Genomic DNA, 25580 nt, shown 5'->3' on the forward strand with positions numbered 1-25580 from the left:
AGGCACCAACCCCAGGAGACTGCATGCTTCTTCCAGCCAAGGACAATGGTAAGGGATTGGCTGAATCTGAAGAAGTCACCAGAAGAATTAGAGATCTTCAACAAGTCTAGCATGGTCAGGGCATTCAGGACCTTGGATTGTGTCAGGTTTTCTGGTCACCTTCAGCTCTAGGAATTTCTAAAGTGTTCCTTCCATTCATATAACTCTTTTGCAATCAAGGTGCATCCTACCAAGATGTGGCCTGCGGGGCCTTGTTGGGGGATGCCCCTGGCTGTCAATCTCTGGCAGAGGGAAGACAACTCAGCAGAGTGTGACCCCAAGGTTCCTGGAGCACGGGGCTACAGTGTCACCCCATCATTGAAAGCTAAATGGATTGTGGGGGCTCTGAGACAACCAATGGATTAGTCCACTGACTGATAGCATTTCTGAATGAAGTCGATCCCTGGAGGTGTGCCCTTAGGAATGTACCTTGTCCCTGGATCCTTTCTATCTCCTAGCTTCCCAACCAAGAGATAAGCAGCTATGCTGTGTCACTATGCTCTTTTCCATGGTGCTCGGCTTCAGAATGATGGCATGAGCTTACGATGAGCCGAGACCTCTGAACCCGAGTTAATCTTTACAGCTTTAAATGGTTTCTTCTATGTACTTGTCACAGCAATGATCGGTCTAATATACTCCAAAGCTGGAAGACTACTGGGCAGCGGCCAGCCACTGGCACCTAATGATGTCTTTTCCTTAGTTCAAGCAGCAACTTGAGTAATCAGGAAACATGGGGATAGAGTGAAGGGTGTGGCCCCAGCCCCACACCTGGGTTGCTCTAGTAGTGCAAAGGGTCTGGCAAGGGTAGCTCTTCAGGCTGGCTAAAGGTCCCTGGGAGTGGAGCACTCTAAGGGCTTTGATGCCAAATTAACAGGCTGGTATCACATCAGAGCTCTGCTAAAGGTGGCTAAGAGAATCTGGGCTCCTCTGCATGCTTTCAAATCCCCACCCACTTCAATGGCAGCTGCATGGGCCCCTATCCACCCTGCAGTGAAGCCCATGGGTTTCTCTTACCATCAATATTCAGCATCATTTTCCAAAGAGAAGGTCGGACNNACTGATGGAAGCCAAACCACACTTCTCTGCCCCCACCCAGAGGGTTGGAACAGCCTTCAGATGCAGTGAAGAAGGAACGGCCAACGGGGGTGTACCTGCAACAGGGATAAGCCCTCTTCGAATCAGATGGAATCAGCCCATCATCCCAGCAGGCATAGCTACACTCAGAGACTGCTCTAGGTTTCTTCTGTAAAGTCATGCTCATTACATGTAGTTCTAGTCTGCATTCTCTGTGGAAGCAGTAGCCCCGTGGACTTAAGACTATCAGATGTCTAAACACAGGAATTGAAAGAATGCAGGGGGCCCCTTTCAAGGCTTGGTGTCAGTGTGAGACAAGCCCCGCTGTGCTTCTAGCTCACAACCTCACCATTCCACACTTGCATCACGACTTCCTTGCCTCTCGAAAGGACAGAGTTAACCTGGGAGCAGGCTCTGCCTCCAGCTGGGGCCTTTTCAAGATCTACCTGGTATTTCCATTCTCCTCCCTCATCCTTATTTCCATTGTGCAGTGCACATAGCTGGGTATAAATAACCCTTCAAGTCTTCCTAGTCTGGGACTGTGCTATGCAGCTACCATGCAGAGGCAGCCGGGAGCAACCCAGCTCCAAGCATGTGGCTGCCACTTCTCCATGTGGCTGTGGACCACCATGTAGCTTCCTGTTTGTCCTAACTTCTTTCTTCTTCTTTTTTTTTTTTGTTTTTGTTTTGTTTTAAAGATTTATTTACATATTTTATGTGTGTGAATACACTAGCAGATGGTAGTGAGCCACCATGTGGTTGCTGGGGATTGAACTCAGGACCTCTGGAAGAATAGTCAGTGCTCTTAACCGCTGAGCCATCTCTCTAGCCCCACTAACTTCTTTCAATGACAGGTACCAAAGGCAGGAGGCTGTGGACAGCTCCCTGTTTCTGGAGCCTAAGCTCGGCCGTAAAAAGATCCATAAGGCCTGCAGGCCAGTTATGTACACGGATGACCTGAGCTATAGCCCACCCACCTGCTGGACCACACCCCTTACCCCCCAACCCTCTACCTCCTACTACGTGCAGGCTGTTTCACCACCAAAGGGAAAACAGGTAACACTGTTTGTTAATGAAACCATGGAGTGTGCCCTTCTCACGTTCTGCCTGTGCCTGTTAATCCTGTTACAGCTTGACAATCTCCTGATTGTAAAAATGAGTGTAAACATCCCAAAGGGATTCAGAAGGAGGAAACCATAGGGAATTGCCATGGCTCAACCAGAAATACAGACAATGCAGCCAGTGAGACAGTTCAGGGGGTGGGGGTGGGGGTGCTTGTAGCCCAGCCTGGTGACCAGAGTTCCACCCCTAGGATCCACATGGTGGAAAGAAGGAACTGACTCCTAACAAGCTGTCCCCTGATAGACACACACACACACACACACACACACACACACACACACACACACCTGTGGCATGCCTACATGAATAAGGTAAATAGTGGTTTGTTTTTAAACTATAGACAAGATTTTGTTAATTGCCACTTTAGGCTATTACTGTCTCTACCTCCCTCCCTCCCTCCATTCAACACTTCTTAGCAGTGAGAGGCAGGACAGTCGACTCTGGGACATAGTCTCCATCCTCTATGCCTAATGTGTAAACACGGAACCAAAGGAAACGCCCAGTTTTCTGCAGAGCAGAGAGGAATCGGTCGCAGGCCCTAACTAAGCACACAGCTTTCTTTCTGCCTCTCACTTCTGATCTTGTAAGACCATTTCTCACCATTCCCGAGGCCCTACTGTGTGCTTTGTGTGAAAGCCAAGTTCAGATGTGGCTCCCTGGCCTTGGTCCCATGTGCTAGTCGGTGCAACACTCTGACAACTGGGAAAAATGACAAACCTCTGAAATGATCTTGCCCCCTGCTAGGTGTAGCTAATGAAATAGGCTGATGCCTTTGATGCTGGCCATTGTCATACACGCTGCGGAAAAGTCTCCCAAGGGTGGGCATCCAATCAAGTGTAGTGTTGGTGGCCAGTGTGCTGTCCTAGAGCTGCTCCAGACTCTGCACGGGACTGTGTGAGTTCTCAGTCCGAGAGGTGACCCTTTTACACCCAGGCAAGGTCGCTGGTGACAGCTAACATTATCACTGTCCGTCGTGGACTATTGGTCCCACAGACTGTATGTGTGACTATCACCACTGATTCCGCCCCTCCTCAGTCAAGATCTCGCTCTTTCTGTGGACATTCAGCTCCAGCTCGCAGTCTCTATCCCCATCCCACCCACCTGACGCCCTCACCTCATGGATGGCAAGTGCCTCATGACAACGTCCAGGGCCTGGATCGTCTCGAAGGGGACGCTGGGCAGCCGCCCCGAAAGTGCATCGTGTAGCGCCTGCAGGCTCACGCATGACACCCACTTGATGGATACCTTAAAGATGCGATCTTTGCCTTCTCCCGGCAGCGTGACCTCCAGCTCCACCTGTCAAGCCAGAGCACAGAGGTCATTACCTCTAAAAAAGCACAAGAAGTTCAAGTGTTAACTTTATGTTCCTGTGTGGTTGGGGTGCACATGTGCGGAGGCCCAAGCTCTACGGTAGGTGACTTCTTCAGCATCTTCCCATTTTGTAGTTTCCGTTTCTATTTGACCCTGCGCTTGCTGATTAAGCTAGGCTGATCAGGCAGTGAGCCCAAGGGATCTGCACTTGGTGCTAAGGACAGAACTCAGGTCCCCATTTTTTTGTGACAAGTTCTTTACCCAAAGACTCAATTTTCTTTACTTTTTCCAAATGTGCAACCAGTGTACGAGGTCAGTGACCAGCATGATGAACACTCCCATACATGTCCACTTTTCTCCCATAACCCTTGTTCAATCTACCCAGCTCTTACTGTTCACAGTTGAATCACCACCGCCTACAACAGTGCATCATGACTGTGGTCCACAAACCAACCACTCAGGTGATGCTCAAAGTGGCCTTGTTATCTGTTGTTGACAAGCTCCCCGCCCGGCTCTGGAATACTTTATCCTCTTGTACCCAAAACTCGCATCGGGGAGATGGGCTCACCTCATCCTACTTTATCTATCACCACAGACACTGGGCTGGCAAACAGCCCAAGGCCCCAGGCCAGGAAAGGGCAGAAAGGGGACTGTGTTTTAGACTGGTTAATGCCACTGCCCACAGGAAACAGCCCAAATGTGTGTCCAGAACCCAAGGATGGCTGGTACATCACACAGTACCAATCTAGGTAGGGAAGATGGTGAGCTGGCTATAGACTCAACCTCTGAGAGCACTGACACAGAGCCAGCTCTTGCTTGGACATCTTTGCAAGAAGGAATCAAATTGAGAGCAAATATATGTATATTTTAGAATGGTATACCACTCCAAAGAAACAAAGGGAGGAGAAAGCTGCACCCTGACACAAAGAAGTAGTGTTTGCCCCCAAAGTTGTGAACTCACAGAAGCAGCTGTGTCTTCAAGATTTCCCTGTTCTCAGCTGCAGGGCCATCTACCCCCATCCCCATAGAAGAGTGACGGCACCAGCAGGTGTCTGGCCTCACAACTGCTATGCTGGCCAGAGGGACAGCTGCAGGGCTTGGTGCCATGTATCCTTTTCTGACAGGGACACGCAGGTCACGTCCTGTTTCAATGATGTCTAATGGGCTGCTGTGACTTTGCATGGCAATTGTCTGGGAAAACAAGTCCCTGCCTGTGCTGGATAGATTTTTGTTGTTTTTTTAGTCATCTTGACACAACTAGAACCCCCTGGGATGGGGAAACCTCAACCTTGATCAGATTGGCCTGTGAGCATTTCCTAAACTAATGATTGGTGTAGGAGGGCCCAGCCTACTTTGAGTGGATTTCTCTTGGGCACGTGGTTCTGGGCTATACAAAAAGCAAGCTGGTAAGGCCAGTGGTTCATGCTCCTTCTGGTTCCTGCTTTAGCCCCTCCCTCCAAGCTCCTCACTGTCTTTGCTGAATAATGCGCTACATCCTTTAAGTCACATAAATCCTACCCAAGCCCCACACTGCTTTTGGTTTTATCCCAGCAACAGAAATTAAATGAGAACAGAAATTGCTATCAGATGTGGGGTGTTGCTGTGACAGACCGGACCATGTTGCTCTTTTGGAAGATTGCTGAAGTATTTGGAACTTGGATCAGAAGTGCTAATGAGCTTGAAATCTAAGAATATTAAGAGTAGTACAGACGCTGGGTGTGGTGGCACACGCCTTTAATCCCAGCACCTGGGAGGCAGAGGCAGGCGGATTTCTGAGTTTGAGGCCAGCCTGGTCTACAGAGTGAGTTCCAGGACAGCCAGGGCTACACAGAGAAACCCTGCCTCGAAAAACAAAAACAACAACAAAAAAAAAACCAACAACAACAACAACAACAACAACAACAAAAAAGGCATACAACACCACCAAAGTTTAAGACTTTGAACTTTTAAAGTGTTTAAAGTTACATTTTCAAATCTATCTATCTATCTTATCTATTTGATGTGAGTACACTGTGGCTGTCTTCAGACACACCAGAAGAGGGCATCAGATCCCCATTACAGATGGTTGTGAGTCACCATGTGGTTGCTGGGAATTGAACGCAGGACCTCTGGAAGAGCAGTCGGTGCTCTTAACCACTGAGCCATCTCTCCAGCCCTGAAAGTTAACATTTTTAAGTCATGGTATCTATGACATCTTTGTGATAAACAAGAAAGAAAGGGTATGGCTTAATAAGGATGTATTTTTGTGTCAAGTTGGCAAAAGGTCAACTGTGCTTGTCACTTTGACAAAAGTTAAAATCATCTGGGAAGAAAAGACCCTCAACTGAGTGCCTCTATCAGATTGGTCTGTAGGCAACATGTAGGTTTTCTGGATTGATAATGAAGGGTGCAGCCCACTGTGGGCAGCACCACAGCTAAGTGGGTAGTCATGGGAAACAAGCCGGGAATCATGGGTCTTTCACAGCCTCTCCTTCAGTTCCTGTCTCTGTTCCTCCGATCTCCTTGGTGACGGGATTAAGAGCAGGTTTGGTGGCTTGAGTAGGAATGTCCTCACAGACTGTTTGAATGCTTGGCCCATAGGGAGTGGCACTATTAAGAGGTGTGGCCATGTTAGAGGAAGTGTGTCACTCTGGAAGCAGGCTTTGAGGTCTCGTATGCTCCAGCTAAACCCAGGGTGGCACACAGTCTCCTTCTGCTGACTTCAAGTCAGGATGTAGAACTCTCAGCTCCTTCTCCAGCACCATGTCTGTCTGCACATGTTCCCACCATAATGATAATGGGCTAAACCTTTAAAACTGTAAGCCAGCCCCAATTAAACGTTGACCTTCCTCTTGTCTCTGCCTCTTTTGCTCCCCCTTCCCTCTCCATTCCCCTCCCTCCTCTCTCCACATGGCCATGGCTCACCTCTACTTCTCTGCTCTCTCCCTCTCTCTGCCTCTCTCTGCCTGTACTCTCTTAACCCCCTTCCCCATGCCCTGAATAAACTCATTCTATACTTTAAAAAAGTTTACCTTCATAAACATTGCCCCAGTGTTCCCTCACAGGAACAAAACCCTAACTAAGCCATCAGGAGTGAGAGTCAAGCAAACCTGTCCCCTCCCAATCACGGTGTCCTTCCTGGTCATGGTGCTTATGAGCAACAGAAAGTCAAGTAGAACAGAGGTCTTCCAAACACCTGTACCAGTGCATTTGTGAAGTGTGCTGGGGACCCAGAAGCACCCTGGCAGGTGACAAGGCAGAGACACAAGCCCACAAAGGTATGTGGCTTGTCAGGGTTCCTAGCAACGTGTCTCAAGTACAAACACCACAGGGACCCCTAAGGGATGACCAAGGCTGCCTCCTGAGCCTCCCCTCCAAGAGCCCGCTGGCTACTAGACAGCTTGAAGCTACTAAAAGGGGCTCCCAGGAGCTGGATCTGAGCCATAACTGCCATCTAAGAAGGGGATATACTCCACTCTCCCTGGCCTCCTTGTGAGGCAGCAGCTCACAAGCTGTAATCTGCAAACAGCTGGCAAAAGAAGGCACAGCTGGACACAGCCAAACACAGCCAAGGATGACATATTAGGCATGGTTTTGGTGAAAAGAGGCTTGGGATGTCAGCCCCAAATTTAGAGCAACTGGCATTTAACTTTCCAGTTCTCTCCCATCTCAAAGGGAAGCCATGTGCTTGGCAGACACAAGTACTCTCGACCCCAAGGAGCTTTCCACATGGGCTGGCAGCAAGGTGGACTCCTATGGAGAGTGTGAGTTCAGCTCTATAGAGACTGCTCCTAAGGAAGGTGATGTACACACGGCACATACCCATATCAGGTATCACAGTCCCCACTGATCACTAGGCAGATGCTGAGCTAACAGACTCAAGGAGAGTCCTTCCTTACTACAGAGGACAGAAAAGAAAAAGACTGAAGCAAAGCTTTGCTGGTAGTAAAGAAAGGGAAACTATTTTTGATCAGCTCAGACAGAGGGGAAACCCCATGCCAGCTTGTCATCTGAAAACACTGACATGGGAGACTAGGATCAAGTTACACGGGACTGCGCATCTCCAAATGCTGTGTGCAGCCTAGCACAGGCAATTAACTGCACTCATTATTACCTGCCAGGGGCTGGGATGTCTCCGGCAGTGGGCTGGAGCTCTTCAAGCCTTGCTACTTACACTGCAGTGTGGACCAGAGAGGGGCCCGTGAAGCCCCCAGACCTGGGATGAAAACACACCCTGCAGCTGAGACCAGAGGTGTGCCACACACGGAAGAGGTGGGGCTGCCTACCCTGGCTGCTCCACTCTGCACTAGAAAGGTAGACAAGGCTGGCAAGGTGAGGTGGCTTTTGTCCCATTACCAGGAAAGACATACACACTAAGTCTATTTTCATTCCAGTCTGGGCTGGTAGCTCGTTTGATTGTGTATCTGCATCTGAGCATGAAAGGCGCCACATCCCTCCTTCAGGAGCTTTCTCCTCATGCTCCTCCTAGTGTCTAATTATAAATCTGTACCAACAAACCTGTGAATAAACTCCTTATGCTTTCCTTTCTTATAGAGCTTTAAATAAAAACAATGTGTAAATTAAACACAAAACCTTGAGATCAATAAATCTCCAATTCACAGTATGCTAATTTGCCAGGGAGAGCCTGCTCAGTTCATTCACACCCAGTCCTGGGATTCCCTCCAACTCCGAGCCTTACGCCCATTATCCGTTCCTGGAGTGGCAGAAACAACCCACGTGCCACTGGGGGTGGGGGCGGGGAGATCAGAACACGACACAGAGCTGTGCAGTCACTGGTCCCCTCCTTGCCCTAACATAGTGTGTTCCTGTCAGCACAGAGTCGGAGCAGAGCCACCAGGTACCACGACTGCCTGGCCCCACTGGGAATACAGACAGGCACAAAGGAGCCAAGGCTCGTGGTCACTTAGCAACAACTGTTGCCAGGCCTGCAGGAAATGTGCAGTCCCTTCATTCTCAGACTGTCAAAGTCTGGACAGACGCTTTATTACTTTTTAAGTAAAGGCACGATAAGGCTAAAAATAATAAGGGAAGGTAACATTTTCTATGGTCACCGCACCAGGTTGACTCAAGCTCCTCCTCCCCATTGCAGAGGAGGCTGCTGCGGCACTTCCGCTTTGTTATATTGCCAGCAGAAAACACACACACACACACACACACATACTCACATACATACACACACACATTCTCTCTCTCACACACATATACACACATACATACACTCACACACACAGTCACACACACACACACACACACATACTCTCTCACATATACACACTGTCTCTGTCTCTGTCTGTCTACACACACACACACACACACACACACACACACACAGAGTGTGGTGGTCTGTGGGTTGCACTTGGGAGTGTTTTGTATCTGAGCAGCCTCACTGCAAACCTCAGTGCGCCCTCATGATGAAGCCCACACATGGCAGCCGCCCGTGCTCCCAGAAAAGTGATCTTCTACATAAGAGAAACAGGGAACCCTGAAACCTGTCTGAATCCCACCCATTAGGCCCCAGCACATGCAGCCTCACCTTGTCCCTGCCGATCGGAAGGGGCATTGCTGTGTACAGGTTCTTCCTTCCATCAAACACTGGCTTCCGGTCCCCGAAGATCTGGGTTTTAAAGTGCTGGACCATGTGCTCCACTATTTCCCTAAAACAGACAGAGAATTCACAAAAACGTCAGTGAGGTTGAGGACTGGCATCTAGCTTTGAAGGCCCTTTAGGAGACTGGGGGTTCCATCTGTCATGTGGCTTTCTACCCTCTTCTGTGGGGGGAGAAAAAAAAAAAAAAAAGACAACCTAGAACCTGAAATAGGCTCATCTCATTTTTCTGGTCACACAAATGTGGGAGAATTTTTTTTTTTAAAGATTTATTTATTTATTATATGTAAGTACATTGTAGCTGTCTTCAGACACTCCAGAAGAGGGAGTCAGATCTCCTTACGGATGGTTGTGAACCACCATGTGGTTGCTGGGATTTGAACTCAGGACCTTCGGAAGAGCAGTCGGGTGCTCTTACCCACTAAGCCATCTCACCAGCCCAAGAATGTTCTAATGAGTAACATGGGGCAGATAGTAGATGCTACCGTAACAACAGAGTGCCAAGGTTTACTGAAGGGATAACCATTGGAATTTCTGTCTCAAAGTTGTAGAATAGGTACCCACACCTCTGTCGTGAGTCTGTGTGTCCATGGTAGTTCACAGACCCCAACCCCACTTTTTACAGTCACAGGCATGGTGCATAACCATCACCAACATCTTTCCAAATAAATCCCCTCACTCACCATTCCCCAAGACAAGCAGAAGGTGGTTGCAGAGACATCTAGGAGGAAGCCCTGCTGAGTAGGCTCGCCCCAGGCCCACCCTGGGCTCCTGACCTCACTGAGCTGTTAGAGGGAGCCCTCGCGATCACCTGTGCACGCTGTACTCTAGAGCAGTCTGCATGCTAAACACATGATACGGCAGCAAAACACCAGGTCATAACCTGGCCAGCAGGGAGCAAATCACTGCACCTCTACAGGTCACTCCAACACGGTCCATGCAGGGAGAGTGAAGCAGAGTGGTGAGAGGCTACAGAGCTCTCCACTGGCACCCCACTTCCCGGCCCCTGGGAACCGCTGTGCAGTAACTGGCAGGTGCCTGTTACTTTCACTACAGTTCTGGGGGGGTTCTTAATTTCTACCTATGTGGGGTTTGTGTCAATGAGCTCTCCTTGGGGCACAGAGTTAAAAGTTTGCTCAGACTGCTTCCCACCGCAGCCTTTCCAGAACACTATGAACAACCCAAGCTTTTACACAGACACATTAAATATTTTAAAACTGCTCGTCTATTTTGTTGTTTTGAGAAAAGATTTTTGCTTTATTTTTAAATACATGTATGTGGGTGTGTGTGTGTGCATGCGAGCAGTGCCTGTGGAGCACAGGAGAGCCCCTGGAACTGGATTAGCAGCTTGCTGTGGGTGCTGGGAAATCTACTAACCCTCCTGCCACAGACTCACTTTAAAAACAAAAACAAAAAACTAAGATATCTGTGGCCTGATGTAATCCTACTATGTATCTTAAGAAATATGACCTTATTACTGTATTCAATAGAGCCACATTGTCTATAAATGTAGATATCATCAAGCTATAACCACAGCCGGGTAAGCCATTGACTACCTTCCCTGTGTCTCAGAAGGTTGACACCCTGTATCTATCCTTTTGAGATAATCACTTAAAACTAAATACCAGGCTAGGGGACATGTGATAGTCTTACACATGCACCAAACTGCATTCTAAAACCACTACAGCAGACCTGTACCACAGAGAGGCGCAAGTCTGGGCCAGGAGGAAAGGGGGATGGAGGAGGCGGTACACTTCCCCTACAGTAACTTCATTTTGTGTGACTCTAGCCATGCCCTCAAGCAGCATGCAGACTAGCTATCTCCCGAGGGCTGACTGTATGGGACTTCTATTAGGGCAGGCTAGACTGAGGGACATAGGACACTGCTGGAGGGTGGGGTACACAGGACTCACCATGGTGTCACAGTGCTAACAATGACAGATCTCTGGCCATCAGAGACTCCATGTTGGTCCCATCCTGACTTTCACACAGACTGCTGTGCATGGGACAATGGGGGAAAGGACAAAGGCCAGGGTGGGGGCAGCAGGAACGCAACACTCAGCTGCCTGCTGCTGAGCCCATTTTGCCAAGTTGTACTGCATGGCTCTTCTCCATTAAGGGTGGGAGTGGGGTCCTCGGGAGACACTGTTTCACCACGCAAGCACACTGGAGCACTGGCTGCTTCCCGAGGAAAGATCCCACAGTCAGGCACCACACTATTTGAACATCACTTGGACCATCATAATCTTGAATCTGGACCCATTTAAGGCCTCCCACAATTAACAGCGAAACGAAGAATATTAAAGGTTTGCATATTTAACCAGTCAGGAGCTCTCCTAATAATTTGCAAGCCTAGTGGGCTGGCCCTTGCTTCAGTCTGCAGCACCCAGCCCCCTCAGTTGCTGAGAGACTGAACTGACGCAGTTTCTAACCATGGCAACCACAGCTTCTTACAGACGTGACACCAACGGGAAAAGAGCAGCAGCGTCCGTAAAACACCACGTGCCACATGCCAGTGCCTGGTGCAAACCTGAGTCAGGCCTCCTCTCAGAAAGGGTTTCCTGTATGCTGTGGATGGCGTGACAAGAACCTGATGGGGACCACAAAGCCCAGGCGACAAGAAAGCCTCTGCCCACCCTCTTTCCAGTCTGGAGGGTGTGTGATACAATACGGAGACCAACAGGTATCTGACTCAAGCAAGCCGACACACCCACTTATCAATCTTCATTGAGACAAATAAAAGACCCTCAGCAGCCTGGCCTGCAACCTTTGTGCAGAAATGGGCTTGTTACAGGAGCACATTTATTGAAAGGATCACACCTGATGTTTAGCATGTTCTAGGCACATTGCTCAGCAAGTCAGATAATAAACAGAACCTAAGACATTCAGTCCTCCAGCAGCTGTGACAGAAGGGGCACCAACAAGGGGCCCTTCCTTCACCAGGTACCAGCCCCGCTGAGGACATCAGTCTACAATACAGATTAAGGCTCTCCCCCAATGCACTTGGCTTTGGACTCAGCCTCTTGCCCTAAAATGCACAGAGAAGAAATGGAAGGCAACTATGTGGGGATCCGGGTTACTGGGGGTGGGACATTCTGAGCTTCGCATTCACTGTGGGTCTAGTACAGTTTCAAAGCCATAGCCCAGGAGATAGCAGAGCCCAGAGCTGCAGAGATGGCAATTTGTAAGCCAAAAACGATGGCAACTGGGTTTATTCCCTCAACATACTACACATGACATCCCATAGGCGAGTCAAGATTATAGCGTGTGAGTGTGTGGTTTAGCCACAAAGGTGGCATATGGCCTAAGGGAGATCCTGCACGGTGACAACTCGTATAGAAAGGGGCAATCTATAGCACAAATGCCAAGTTGGTGGTCACACAAACCAAAAGGAATCTTCAAGGGATCTAGAAGGTGGCCCAGTCAGGGACGTGCTAGCCACAGTCCGAGGCCTGAGTTTTGATCATTGTGCTGGAGAAACAAAGACAGCTGGATTCTGAGAGCTCACAGGCCAGCCAGCCTGGTATAATCTGTAAGCTTCAGGTCCACGTGACAGACCCTGACACAGAACCAAAGACAACAAAAACTTGAGGAACGACACAGAAGGTTGACCCCTGACTTCCACACACACACATTCACTCACACATGCACACACCACGTTTAAGGGAAAGCAATAAAAGTTATCCCAATTCAAAGACAGAGTATTTTATTTCTTAGCACACAGCCCCCTTGACATAAACTATCCCCAGCCTAGCACGTATAGAGCAACAATTCTGAAGGAGAAGGAGAAAGAGGCTTCAAGAGACCAAGGTCAGCATTGTCCCACGCATCTCCAAAGGCCAAGAAAAGCGAATCCCAAAGATTTACACATGGTCACACTGTAGTCATATAATGGAAAAGTAATAGTAAAAATAAGAATATTAATTAATTAATATTATTGAAGAGTTAGCTCAGCAGTAAAAACTGGCTGCTCTTATAGAATATCCAGTTCAATTCCCAACACTCATGTGTCAGTTTACAACTGTCTGTAACTCCAACCCCAGGGGACGCAACTCCCCACACTTATGGCCCCTGCTGGTTCCATGCATACAGGTGGTACACAAACACACAGACCAAACATTCATACACATAAAAAAAATTAACTGAAAAAAAATATATAAGATTATATATATAAGATTACGACATGTGAACTATCAAGACCAGCTTTTTTTTCTTTTTCTTTTTCCCTTTTGTGCATATGTTTGAAAGAAAGTCACTCTGTAACCCTGGCTGGTCTGGATTTCAACTTAGAGATGTGCCTAATGTTGAGGTTAAAGGCAGGCAACACCCAGCTTGACCTCAGAAACAAAGTGTGTTCAACTGCTGGGACCCACACAGTGCCAAGAGAGAACCAACTCTCCTGGGTTGTTCTGCACGCACAGGGCAGGATGTGTGGTCCGTCTTCCTCACAGACAGACACACATGATAAATAAATGTAATAAAAACTTTAAACTTGGACTGGTTGAGATGGCTCAGCGGGTAAGCGCACCCGACTGCTCTTCCAAAGGTTCTGAGTTCAAATCCCAGCAACCACATGGTGGATCACAACCACCCATAACAAGATCTGACGTCCCCTTCTGGAGTGTCTGAAGACAGCTACAGTATACATACATACATACATAAAACTTTAAACTTAAAAGCTGGGCTGGCAAAATAGCCCAGTGGGCTATGCCGCCTACCACCCAATAACCTGAGCATGAACCCTGAAACCCACATAAAGATACAACTCTACAGAGCCGAGGCCTCCTAACTGGAGTGGGCCTTCTGCCCTGACCTTCTCATGCTAGGATGACAACTCCTAATTATGGGATGATTAGTTTGTCATCAAGACAGGACAATTAAGCCGGGCGTGGTGGCGCACACCTTTAATCCCAGGACTCGGGAGGCAGAGGCAGGCAGATTTCTGAGTTCGAGGCCAGCCTGGTCTACAAAGTGAGTTCCAGGACAGCCAGGGTTATACAGAGAAACCCTGTCTCGAAAAAACAAAAAACAAAAACAAAAAACAAAGACAGGACAATTAAAAGCATTGTGTGACGGTGCGGGCCTTTAATCCAAAGGCAAGTAGATCTCTGAATTTTAGACCAGCCTGGTCAATACAAAGAGCTTGAGGCCAGTCAAGGCTACATAGCAAAATTCTGTCTCAAAAGCAAAACAACAAAAAGATGGCAATCAGAGCCCGACAAGAAGTTCGGTGGGTGAGGTGTTTGCTGCAGTTTCTGATAACCTGAGCTCCATCCCTGGGACCCACATAGGGAAGGAGAGAAGTTCCACAAGTTAACCACTGAGCAAGTGTGTGTGTGCATGCACATGCGTGTATGTGATGTGTGTGTGCATGCGCATGCGTGTATGTGATGTGTGTGTGCATGCGCATGCGTGTATGCGATGTGTGTGTGCATGCGCATGCGTGTATGCGATGTGTGTGTGCATGCGCATGCGTGTATGCGCATACGTGTATGTGATGTGTGTGCATGCGCATGTGTGTATATGATGTGTGTGTGTGCATGCGCATGTGTGTATGTGATGCACATGCCTACAAAAGGACAATGAATAAATTAAGTATTTAAAAAGCAAAAAGATACAATAACTAACAAGAATACATGAAACATAGCAGAACTCTCACTGGCTTCTGCAAATCCCTACCATATTTGTATGGGGTTGGGGGAAAGACTGCAAAGGATTTCAATAAAATTATCAACCACCTTCACCTAAGACCACAGCAAGCCTGTACCAACCATAAGGGAATGTTTCTCAAGACAGACTCACGGCTGGGCCCTGTGCCTGTACCCCAGCACACTCTTCACTAAATGGAAATCAAACTTGCATATCACAAGAGGGACCAACTAAAGGAAAATTTGTGTGCAAAGATGTTGCGTAAAAAAGACTGAGCAGAGGAAAGAACAGATCAGAAAACCAGAAAGGGGGAAAAAAAAAAAACAAAGAAAATGTTTGTCCTGGGCAGATGAATTAGCTGCGTCCCCTTAGCAAACCTGCTCAGAATATAAAAAATAGAAAATTAAACTACTCGGGGTGAAGGGGCTTCATACAAAGCCACAGACACTAAATATACTATAGAGCCTGACATGGTGGGACAGGCCTTTGGTCCCAGCGGGAGGCAGAGGCGGGAGATCTTGAGTGTGACACTAGCCTGGACAGCCAGGGTGAAATAGAGAAACCCTGTCTTGAAAAGCCCTGGGTGGGGGGCGGGGGGGGTGCTATGGACCCTGGCATGGTGGCAGATACCATTGATACTTGGAAACCACGTAAGCAGATTTCTGAGTATGAGGCTAGCTTGCTCAATACAAGAACTCTTTTTTTTTTTTTTTTTTTTTTTAAGAAAAATAAAGGGTATACATGTGCACATACATTATGAACAACTTTCTACTGGAAAATTCCATAACTTTGATGACATGTATAGAATTCTTAAAAGTGTATACAGCCAAGGACACACAAAACAAAACAGAAGGGGTGAGGACCCTGATACCTGAGGGGAAAAATTAAGCTGAATTAAACAATTCCTACAAACACAGATCCTGACCCAAAACAATTCCAGTAACAATTTGGGAGATTTATAACAGCAGATTTACACAGATCTTACAGGGTTTTTTGTATGTGTATGAGGGCATGCGGAGGTGAAGTCACACACCCTACAGTGTCATCTGTCACTCATCACTCTCACCTTGAGACAGGCTCTCTGCTCTATGGGCCAGGCTAGCCCCTCCCACCTCCTCCTCCCACTATAGCATCACTGGGATTACAGGCGTGAGCTACCTGGGCAGCTTCTGTGGGCTCTGGGGGACTCCAACTCAAGTCCTTAAACCCCATGAAAAAGAGCTTACTCAGCAATCCACCTCCCATGCCTGAATTCACACTTTGAAACTTTTTGGATTATATGCTATACAACCCTGAAACAGAAATCTAACAAGACAGATTTGCACTCCACAGGCAGAAATTCACAAAACCAGTTCTATACAGAAAGTCACGAGTCTCAGATGCACAGCTCGTTTTTTAAAACACAACACGTGTTAGTCTGAAAAAGATGACAAGATATGACCAGCAATCAACTCAGCAGTGACAGAATTCAACTGACTGGTGGCCACGACTCTCGGCAGATAAGGATAAGAACTGTCTGAAATCCCTATCACATCTTAAAGAGGAACGGACTGCTTCTCAATTAAAATCAGTAACAGGGCAGGGGTGGCCTCTGCCCTGCCCAGGCTCACTGTCCAGCTGGGTTTCCTCCACACTGCATTAATGAAAGTAAAACTCAAGGTGTGTTGTAAGCCAGAAAGAAGCCAAGCCCTCCTTATTAAAAATCATGTTTAAGTTGGACTGGAGAGGTGGCACAGTGGATAGAACACTTGTTGCTCTTCCACAGGACAGTGGTTCCCAGCACCCACATGTTGGCTCCGACTACCTAGAACTCCAGTGCTAGGGGATCTTCTTCCTTTAGTCTTCAAGGGCAGCACATGCACATGGCTCACAGACACATGCACATTGCTCACAGACACATGCACATGGCTCACAGACACATGCACATGGCACACAGACATACACACAGGAAACACAGTACACATTGTCAAATGGATCAACATATTCGCCCTTGCAGGTGTACAATTCAGTGATTTAGTGGGTTGGAATTTGAACACCATCTCACTGGTCTAAGCTTGATAGCTGTCCATTGCCCCCAAATAAACCTCTGTGCTCTCTGGCTGTCACTCTGTGTCTGAAAAATGACATTTTAAGATGCTAGCCACAAAAACAAAGAATATAGCAATTTAGATTCAAAATTGTAATAACCTAAAAGTCCCAAAGGCTTTCTAGAAAACCCACCATCACCTTATTCTCTTGGATTTTTGTTTGTTGTTCAAAGCAACAATCTAGATTTGGAAAAACAATCTCAGGGAAGTCAGCAGTGTGAGATTCCAGTCTAGAGTTAAGCTTGCGCACTTGCCTAGTATGTGTGCACAGTTCTGGGTTCAACCCCTGGCACACCAAAGCAGGTACCAACACAGCCCCATGCATGGCTGACTGACCCTCCCTTTTCAAAGGGGCTATGATAAATAGGCACAGAAAAGCCTCCACAATACCTCACCTCACGCTGCTCACAAAAAGCAGTTCAGGATGAAGCACAGATCCCAACACGAAAGCACAAACTACATACAACTCTTACAAAGAAACCTGGTTTTTATGGCCTCTGTTGACAGGCTTCCCAAGGATGACACCTGCCACTTTCAAAGTTCATAAAGTCAACTCCAACAAAACTTGGAAGTTTTACTCGTTAAAAGGCACTATTTTAAAAAGCAAAAACAAACAAAAAACCTAATACAAGAAAGCAAATTTCAGGCTTCAGACTGGAAGAGAATATTCCCAACCGATTCCAGATCATCCAGAACCAAAAGACACAACAGGGCAGAAGGTGTCAGCACTCCTCCTGTGTCCATCAAGGGGAAATCCATCAAGTGTTACTAGGATGAGGAACGAGGCCACAGGAGCAGATACACACCCAGAAGAGCAGCAGAAACAGCTCAAAAGCCAACAAGCTACGGATAAACCACTTTACCCAACTTATGGGTGGAGAGACACTGCACCTGCCTGGGACACACCCCATTCCCACAGTTATGAGGAAGGAAAGCCCACATCCATTCTAAAAAGGGAGGGAGAAAGAAAAGGGTTTTCTCTCATGGAGCTTCATGACAACCCAAGTGTTACCAGGAAGAAGAAAGGCAAATTATCAAGAATTCAATGAGGGCTAGGTGGTTTCCTGGTGGCTATAATGTCTCCATGAGAACTAGTTCAGACCACCAGAACCCATGCAAATGCCAATCGGGCGTGGCAGCCACTGGTGGTGAAGGGGCACGCCAGAGCAAGATAGACTAGCCCAGCAGAGCTCTGGATCTAAATGACAGACCTTACTGCCACGAGGTGGACAGTGATGGAGGAAGATGCCCAATGTCAACCTCAGAACTCCACACATGGACGTGGACCTGCCTACACACACACACACTTCAATGTAATACCCCCTTAAAGTAACTACTATAATACACAGAACAATACAGATAAATCCCAAAAGACAATAGACAATTCTGGACCAAAGAAATGAGATTGCATGACTTCTGTAGGCAGGACATAGTAAAAGCAGACAAAAGGTGGAACTATATGACTTACAGTAAGGCTAACTGAAAAGTTTCGGATACACACATCTACTAAAACTCTGGGGCAGGACATTTACAATGTTGGGGTTCTACTATTCTCAAATTACATCTCAATGCCAAAACCAATTAAAAAATACATCCTAACAACTTCCTGGGACAGGGTCGGAAGATACCTGTTCACTCTCCGGGGACATTTCTCAGGTTTGATGTCCAATTCATAGTGATAGATGTCAATTTTGGGGATGTCCATTTCAAAGAAATTGGCCTGTAGTTTGATTGTTCTCCCGGTGGTGCCGAAGTCCGGCCGAGGTGGAGGTTTGAAGGCATATCCTGGGATGGGTGATGTTGTCGGAGCAGGAGAAGCAAGAACTGGAAAATAGTAGGGAGACAGCAGACATCAGGGCATGCAAGCTCAGACTTGTTCCTGAGAATCGTGGTGCACCCCAATCTTCCCACGCCCTTTGGATCCCGAGGCCCCGCCTCTCCATGGGCTCCATCTCCGTTTCCCCTCTGCTCATACCTTCCATGGCATCCCTGTGCAGATCCGCCTCATCACCTACCAGGGGCCAGCTAGGGACAGGCAGCTTGCTGGTCGGTGACTCTGCCAACCCTCCACCCACCCAGATCACCAAGAGAGAATTCCTCTGCTGGGGACTTTAACCTCTCTCTCACCCAGACTCAGAGCGTTCATTTTGTGGTCAGAGTTAGCCTCCCTTCCCCCTAAGCCACGGTGTGGCAGGTCCGAGCCCTCTCGGGCAGTGCATCTCACTTCCCCTGCTCGTCCCCTCTGGCACCACCCCTCTGAGCTCCCATGTGATCATGCAAAGCCACAGCACAGGAACCTTGGGTAGGCCCAGGGGTTGCCAACACTTCTGACTTTCTAACACCTTGTCTACATGCTCAGGTGTGTGCCAGTGCCCGGTAACTCAGCCCTGCCTGGCCATTTCTAACCAGTGTCCCAATCCAGGCCCATGGAGCAACTCACATCTCCCCCTCCCCTCCCTCCTCTTCATTTCTTTTATTCCCACCCCAGGATGCTGTGCTACCATCCCAAGGTCAGAGAGGATACAACAGAAGCTCAGGCACACTGAATGGACTCCGTCACTGTGCAAGGAAGACTCCGAGTCTCTATAAAGCACCCTTAGCAAGCCTCAGAGTCCTGGGCCCAGAGAGCCCAGCTTTCCTCCTCCCAGGGCTCACACACACGGTGCCACTTTGTGACTTCTATAGGCTGCACCGGCTCACGCAGGCTCTGGCCCTAGAAATCCCCACTCAAGAATCTTATCCCAGCAATGGACCAAGCTACATTTCTAGAGGTGGTATTTTAACACGAACCCAACCATCAACTTAGGGTATGCTGGGGCGAGTCAGATTACCTCAGATTTACCTGTGCTGCCGATGGGGAATTGAAGCCATGGCATACAGTGAGGAAAGCAGGACCCACCAGACAAGACTTCTCTGTGACACGAGTGACACATGGCAAAGGCATCCCCAGTATTCCTCAGAACCTCAAACCCCGCTTTGCTCTGCTTTGGTTCTGAGGCAGGGCTTGCTCCACAGTCCCAGCCGGCCTAGAGCTCACTACATAGAACAGGCTGGCCTCCAACACGTCTCCTGAGCGCACTCAGTACAGGCGTGCATGGTGACACGGCTAACTACTTTTGACGTAGACCTGGGAAAGTGTCACATGAACTCCAACATCAGTAGATGACTAATAACAAATTTAGGGAAAAATACAACTATGTATTTGTTTGATAACAGACCACTTGGGATTTTCATTGAAATGTCCAGTGTCAAGAGATAAGCCACCTGCGCTTTTTTAAAAAACTAAAAACAAACAAACAAAAAAACCCTCCACAATCCCCATTGACAAATCACTGGGAATAAACACTCCACCAGAAACAGTAGTTCTGTGAGCTGTCCCGGAAGTCCGGGGCTCGCTCACCCTCTGTTCTGTTTTCTCCAAGAAAGCTAAAGTGGCACTGGAAACAGTCGGGTCTCTCTACACTAATAGGACTTCAGAGGACATGGCTACAGATTTGAAAGCAGGCACTCGTCCACCAGTCCCCTCTTAAGGCCCTAACGTGTAGGGGGCCTTAAAAGGAGGAGAGAAGCTGTTCTCCATGCAAGCCCCTCCTTTCTGGATGTGTCACCCAGCAGGAGAAGTCAGTATTAGCTCTAGCTCTCCAGGACACCCGCCATCCTTCCCTCCACAGACCTTGACCAGGACACAGAATATCCAGATGAACAAACCTCCCCGCCCTTCAGGTCAAAAGAAGACTTAACAAAAGAACAGTCAACCAACCGACTGTGGTCCCTGATCTCAGGTGGTCACCACTGCTCCAAGTAGAGGAAGCCGAGAACAGAATCAGTCAAACCACAGTCAGGAAGCTCAGACACACTTACTGTGTGGGAGCCAATAATCGCCCGTGGTTGGGCAGACCCCAGCTTACACAGTCAACGGAAGGAGCGTGCCCGAGAAGCACAGCCCAGGATCCCGCCTGCTGTCACAGTTGATGTGGCCTCAGCACCCAGACCTGGCCACAGCATATTTTCAAACTCTTATTTCTCGGGTCACCTGGAAGCCTACCCCCCACCGCCAGCTATGAGGACTGCAGAGTGTCACCAGCCAGCTGGGGCTGCAGGCTGAATCAATAAAAGGAATGGGGAAACATGAAGTGTGATTTCACAAGATACTGTTTCCATTACCTCTGAAAGGAATGACAAGGCAGCTACTTCATAGAAAGCCACGTAGAATGTAAAATCACGTTTGGCCCATCCTTGACGGCTTCCTAAGTACTGTGCCTCTTCCAAGACACCAGAGACCTATTTTTATCACTCCCGGGGAGCCCCAAGTGCACACTGCCAAACAAGCAGGAGGTTCAGACCCAAAGCCCTGGAGGGAAGCTGGCTCCGTGTAAGCACAGAGCTCCCAAGAGAAGGGAGCAGAGCGGGGGAAACGGCTAAGCGTGTGAGGTACAGGTTCTGACCCGACAGGGTGCCAAGCCCGAGAAGGCAGCACGCCCCCACAGCCCTCCTTTCTGATGCTGATGAAGGAAAGCACCAAAGACTCCCTGGTGGCTGGCCCCGCCCTCTCTATCCCTCCCCCCCCCCCTGCTCCGGGCACAGCCCTCAAATACCCAATGTCCCTTCTCCCCCAAGCCCAGGTAGCAGCCAGACACTTTGCTCTGGCACCTGGCCTCCTACCCTTGTTCTGAATGTTCCCAGGCGCCTTCTCAGGAAATTCTTGGGACCAAGAAGGCAAATCCCACCTTCCACCTGGGAGGCTAAGGGAGGGGCAGTGCCTCCCTCAACCCCTGGATGATGTACCCAGCTACTGCTTGCTCACTGCTGCAGAGGGTTCCCCGGCAGGGAGACTTCCCAGGACACAGGCCCAGCGTGGTGCCAGTGTGGTGCCAACAGTGCCGGCACCCAGTGTTTGCCTACTCGCTGATCACTTAGCACATTTGTTTGAGAGCTCCATTTTTAGAGCCCCATCACAAACAGCAAAAGGGAAACACAGAATGAGTAACCGACTTCCTGTATGAGCAACCGCGTCCAGGAGACCAAAAGATCTGGTGTTTGTGACAGATGCCAAAAGAGGCCCGAGCCTGCCACAGTACAGGATGGCCTCAAAAGTCCTGGGGCACATGGGGGATCTGCACAGGGAGAGGCTGCTAAGATGCCCACCCTCCCACATCCTACCTGGAGCATGGGTGCGCACATCTCCAGGCTCCCTAAGAGACAGCGCTGTACTCTGGAAACATTTGCTATGCCCACGTGCTCAGTTTAAGCACAAACACCAGCTCCAGACAAGAAACATGGAACTATCAGGGGCAGGGTACTAGGTCACAGATAGGTCCTGGGAGCAACCTACCACACACTGTAGGCTTGGAATGCCCCGAGTCCCTAGCACAGGTCTGGCCACAGCCTCCCACACCAGGACTGACTAGCAAAGAAAGAAAAGGGAAAAACAAAAACAAACAAACAAAAACCATAAAACCCACGGCACATGTGTAGTTGGGGGTGTGCAGCATCAGGATGGGTCGACTTTACCCATATTCCTATCTGCCATCGGGCACCTAGGAAAGGGTCCTGAGCCCTGTGACTCGACCCCAACAGCCCAGGTTACCAGCACACCACCCACTTCTGGCCATGGGACAGGGATGCTGGATGTTGTTGGAGCATCATGTACAACCCAGACCAGCACTGTGTAGTCAACATTTCCTGGGAGAACTTGCTTCCTGGGGGATGTGGAGCGGCCCTGGGTGGTAGATAGACAGTTCCCTACCCAGGGAGCCCTGCTGCAGGACAGCAACCTATGCTTGCTGCAAACCACTACCAAGGAGGGTCACGGTACCCTCTGGAAAAACCTATAAACTCCCTCTCCTTACAGGCTTAGGAATGGGGGACCTGGCTGCCTTGGCTGCTGAGCCTCTCCTGGCCTGGCCATCTATCTGCATAGGCCCTAAGGAATGTTCTCAGTCAATCAGGGACCACTCTTGAGTCAGGGGGCCTTGTTGCTTCTTCTCTACCCATGGTGGAGCTGAAACAAAGCCATTACTGTAATATACTTTTATTCTCTCCAACCTTGATAATAAAAAATTACAGAAGACAGAGAAAAGTACACCAAAACCACAGAGAAAGCCACCACCAGACAATCCCTGTAAAGTGAGCCTCAGCCCACGTGCCCCAGCTAGACCTGACGGGGTTTTTCCACCCCCACTGCACCCCTCGTCCTTCCTTGAACATCATACCATGCCCAGAGTTCCAAACCACCTCAGTGTTTTCCAAACTCCCTCTGGACCACACAGAGTCTAGGCTGACGCTCCTGAGAGAACACACCTCTATCTCCCTTTATCCTGGGACAGAAACCAGGACCCACATTGGGAACTCCGACAGCACCCTCCCTCAGCGCTAACCACCCATCTTCCTGCCCTGACTTCCACAGCTTCTCAGAACTAAAGCAGCCACCTCACGGAGCTCCTCCGTGGCCCTCACCCTGGCCCAGGCACTTCACAGCTTAGGAGACCACCATAGGTGACCCCTGTATGGATGACACTTTGTGGCATCAGAGTGTGCTGTGGACCCAGGGACCCAATGGGAGTCAGAGGCTACCCAACTCTGTGGGTCTGTGTGTCGCCTCCAGCCACCCTCACCCCAGCATTCCACTCCCTACACTGCAACTCCACATTGAATTCTGAGACTGTCGTTCTTCTTTCCAGATGGCCTCCTGTAACCTAGGCTGGCCTCTAGCCTGCTATGTAGACAAGGCTGACCCTGAATTCCTCATTTTCCTGCCTCTAGCTTGCCAGTGCTATTATAGGTGTGCATCACCACATCTATGCAGTGGGGTTTGAACCCAGGGCCTTTTGCGTGCTGAACCAAATCTACCAGCTGGCTATCCCAACCAGGCATTCTGATCATCTTTTCCTTCAGGACGAATGAATGCTCCACTGAAAACCTGGCAAAGCTTAGCCCTGTCTGTCCTAGTACCTGTCCTCGAACAGTCTCAGGTGGCAAGAGGCCCAGCTGGCCCATGGGCAGCCACCCTTACTAACACTGTGGTATGCTTTCCATCACCCGTGCGACTCTGCAGTTACGTATGATGAAGTGCTTATTTTTGTGTCACATGTTAAATTTGGTATTTTGATGGCTTTAATTCAGTATGACTAATTTGATCTATCAACCTATATATTTTGTTTCTGCCATGAAAATCATTATTCTAGAAAAAAATTCCCATACCCGCGTCACCAGACTGACAAGGGAACTCGTGATCTGAACATGTGAGAACCAGCTTCCCAGGGTCTCTAGGGGCCAGTGTGGCCTCATCTCTAAAGGCAGAAGCAGGTACCCAGCTCCGGAAAACATCAAACCTGCCCCCAGACTGATTATGGGGGATGGGCAGGTTAACTGTTTCTCTCTAGGGGGTCTTTCAGAAAAGGTGGCACCCGCCTTCCCGAGGCAGGAGCAGCTGGAAGGTCAGGCCAGCACCCTACAGAAGTGGTAGGGACTCTGCTGTCGCCATGGCTGCAACAATGTGCGTCAGTTCACCATTTACCACTGCCATGGCAACCGGCCTCTCCTGTGTCTGCTCATCATGCAGGCTGCTGGCATGGACAGCTTCGAGTTTGAATCAGGAGGCTGGTGTCCTGAGGAAGCCTGACAGTGGCACCCCCACATGGCATCCTGGCATGGACATGCATGTAGCTATCATGTAGCCCTGGGACATGATGCTAGGCACTCCATATGCTCCCATATACAAGTGCTCTGGGCTCACGTGACAGCCACTCTGGGATGCTAAGCAGAAGGGTGTGACTGTTCAGAGAATTTTCTGTAGAGTTAACCATAGGAACTGGGTGTGTGTGTGTGTGTGTGTGTGCGCGCGCGCACTCACAATCCCAGAATCAAGAGACTAAGACAGGAGGAACATGAGGTAAGAGGCCAACCTGTGCTACCTACATAGGAAGACACTGTCAACTAAGAAGACAAAACAAAAACGCAAAACAACAACAAAATGAACAACCCTTCAAGGGCTCCAGCAATGGCCCCCAGCACCCACATGGGGCAGCTCACAAACAGGGTGCCAATTTCGGGGGCACCTGCACTCACATGGTACACACAGACATGAATAAAATAAGCCTTTTTAAACAAACATGCAACCTGTTCAGCTAAGACACCTCCACACAGTCAGGCTTTCGTTAAGCGCCTACTGTGTGGCAAGCACACATCACATCTTGCTGCCACCGTATACCTGTGCCTGCTGAAGACTACAGGTGCCATGTGACAAGCCACAGGGAACAGGAAGTCACCTTGGAAACCAGGAGTCACCTTGGAAACCAGGAGAAAACTCCCACCCCTCACTTGCGCAGACTGCTGCATCGTTGGCCAGGTTCGGGTCTATGTGCACAGAGACATAAGGGGGCTACTGCACCACATCTGAGGGGCTCAGTGGGAGTGGGGGTGGGGGAAAAGGGTAGCATAGAGGACAGCTGCCACCCTTCCCCGAAGGCCGCTTCCTGTCACCACCCACCTGCAGCTATGACATCTAAGTATGAGTTGTATGACCTTTAAACAGAACAAAGGTTGCATGACTTCACTCCTGGGTGACTTACAGGAGGGAGTGGGCATGGGGGTAGCTGCCAGTAAACCACATGCTGCGACAGTCCAGAGCTCAGAGCCCCAGGACCCATTAGAAAAGCCACCTGGAGGGCCAAAGGAAGCAGATTGGGGGGGGG

At 49.1% G+C, this 25580-nt stretch overlaps 1 protein-coding gene across 1 annotated transcript in view; it reads right to left on the reverse strand.

The window, feature by feature from the left end:
- Nucleotides 1-25580, reverse strand: part of Ago2 (argonaute RISC catalytic component 2) — a 79228-nt gene that overhangs the window by 21577 nt on the left and 32071 nt on the right. Inside the window, exons 2-5 of the mRNA XM_021216331.2 lie at nt 18516-18711; nt 9080-9200; nt 3350-3531; nt 1054-1190 (exon numbers count right to left, since the gene is read on the reverse strand). Coding sequence (XP_021071990.1) covers nt 1054-1190; nt 3350-3531; nt 9080-9200; nt 18516-18711 — 636 coding nt within the window. The remainder of the gene's footprint in view (nt 1-1053; nt 1191-3349; nt 3532-9079; nt 9201-18515; nt 18712-25580) is intronic.

This window comes from Mus pahari, chromosome 17, assembly GCF_900095145.1.
Source record: "Mus pahari chromosome 17, PAHARI_EIJ_v1.1, whole genome shotgun sequence".
NCBI classification, from domain to species: Eukaryota; Metazoa; Chordata; class Mammalia; order Rodentia; family Muridae; genus Mus; species Mus pahari.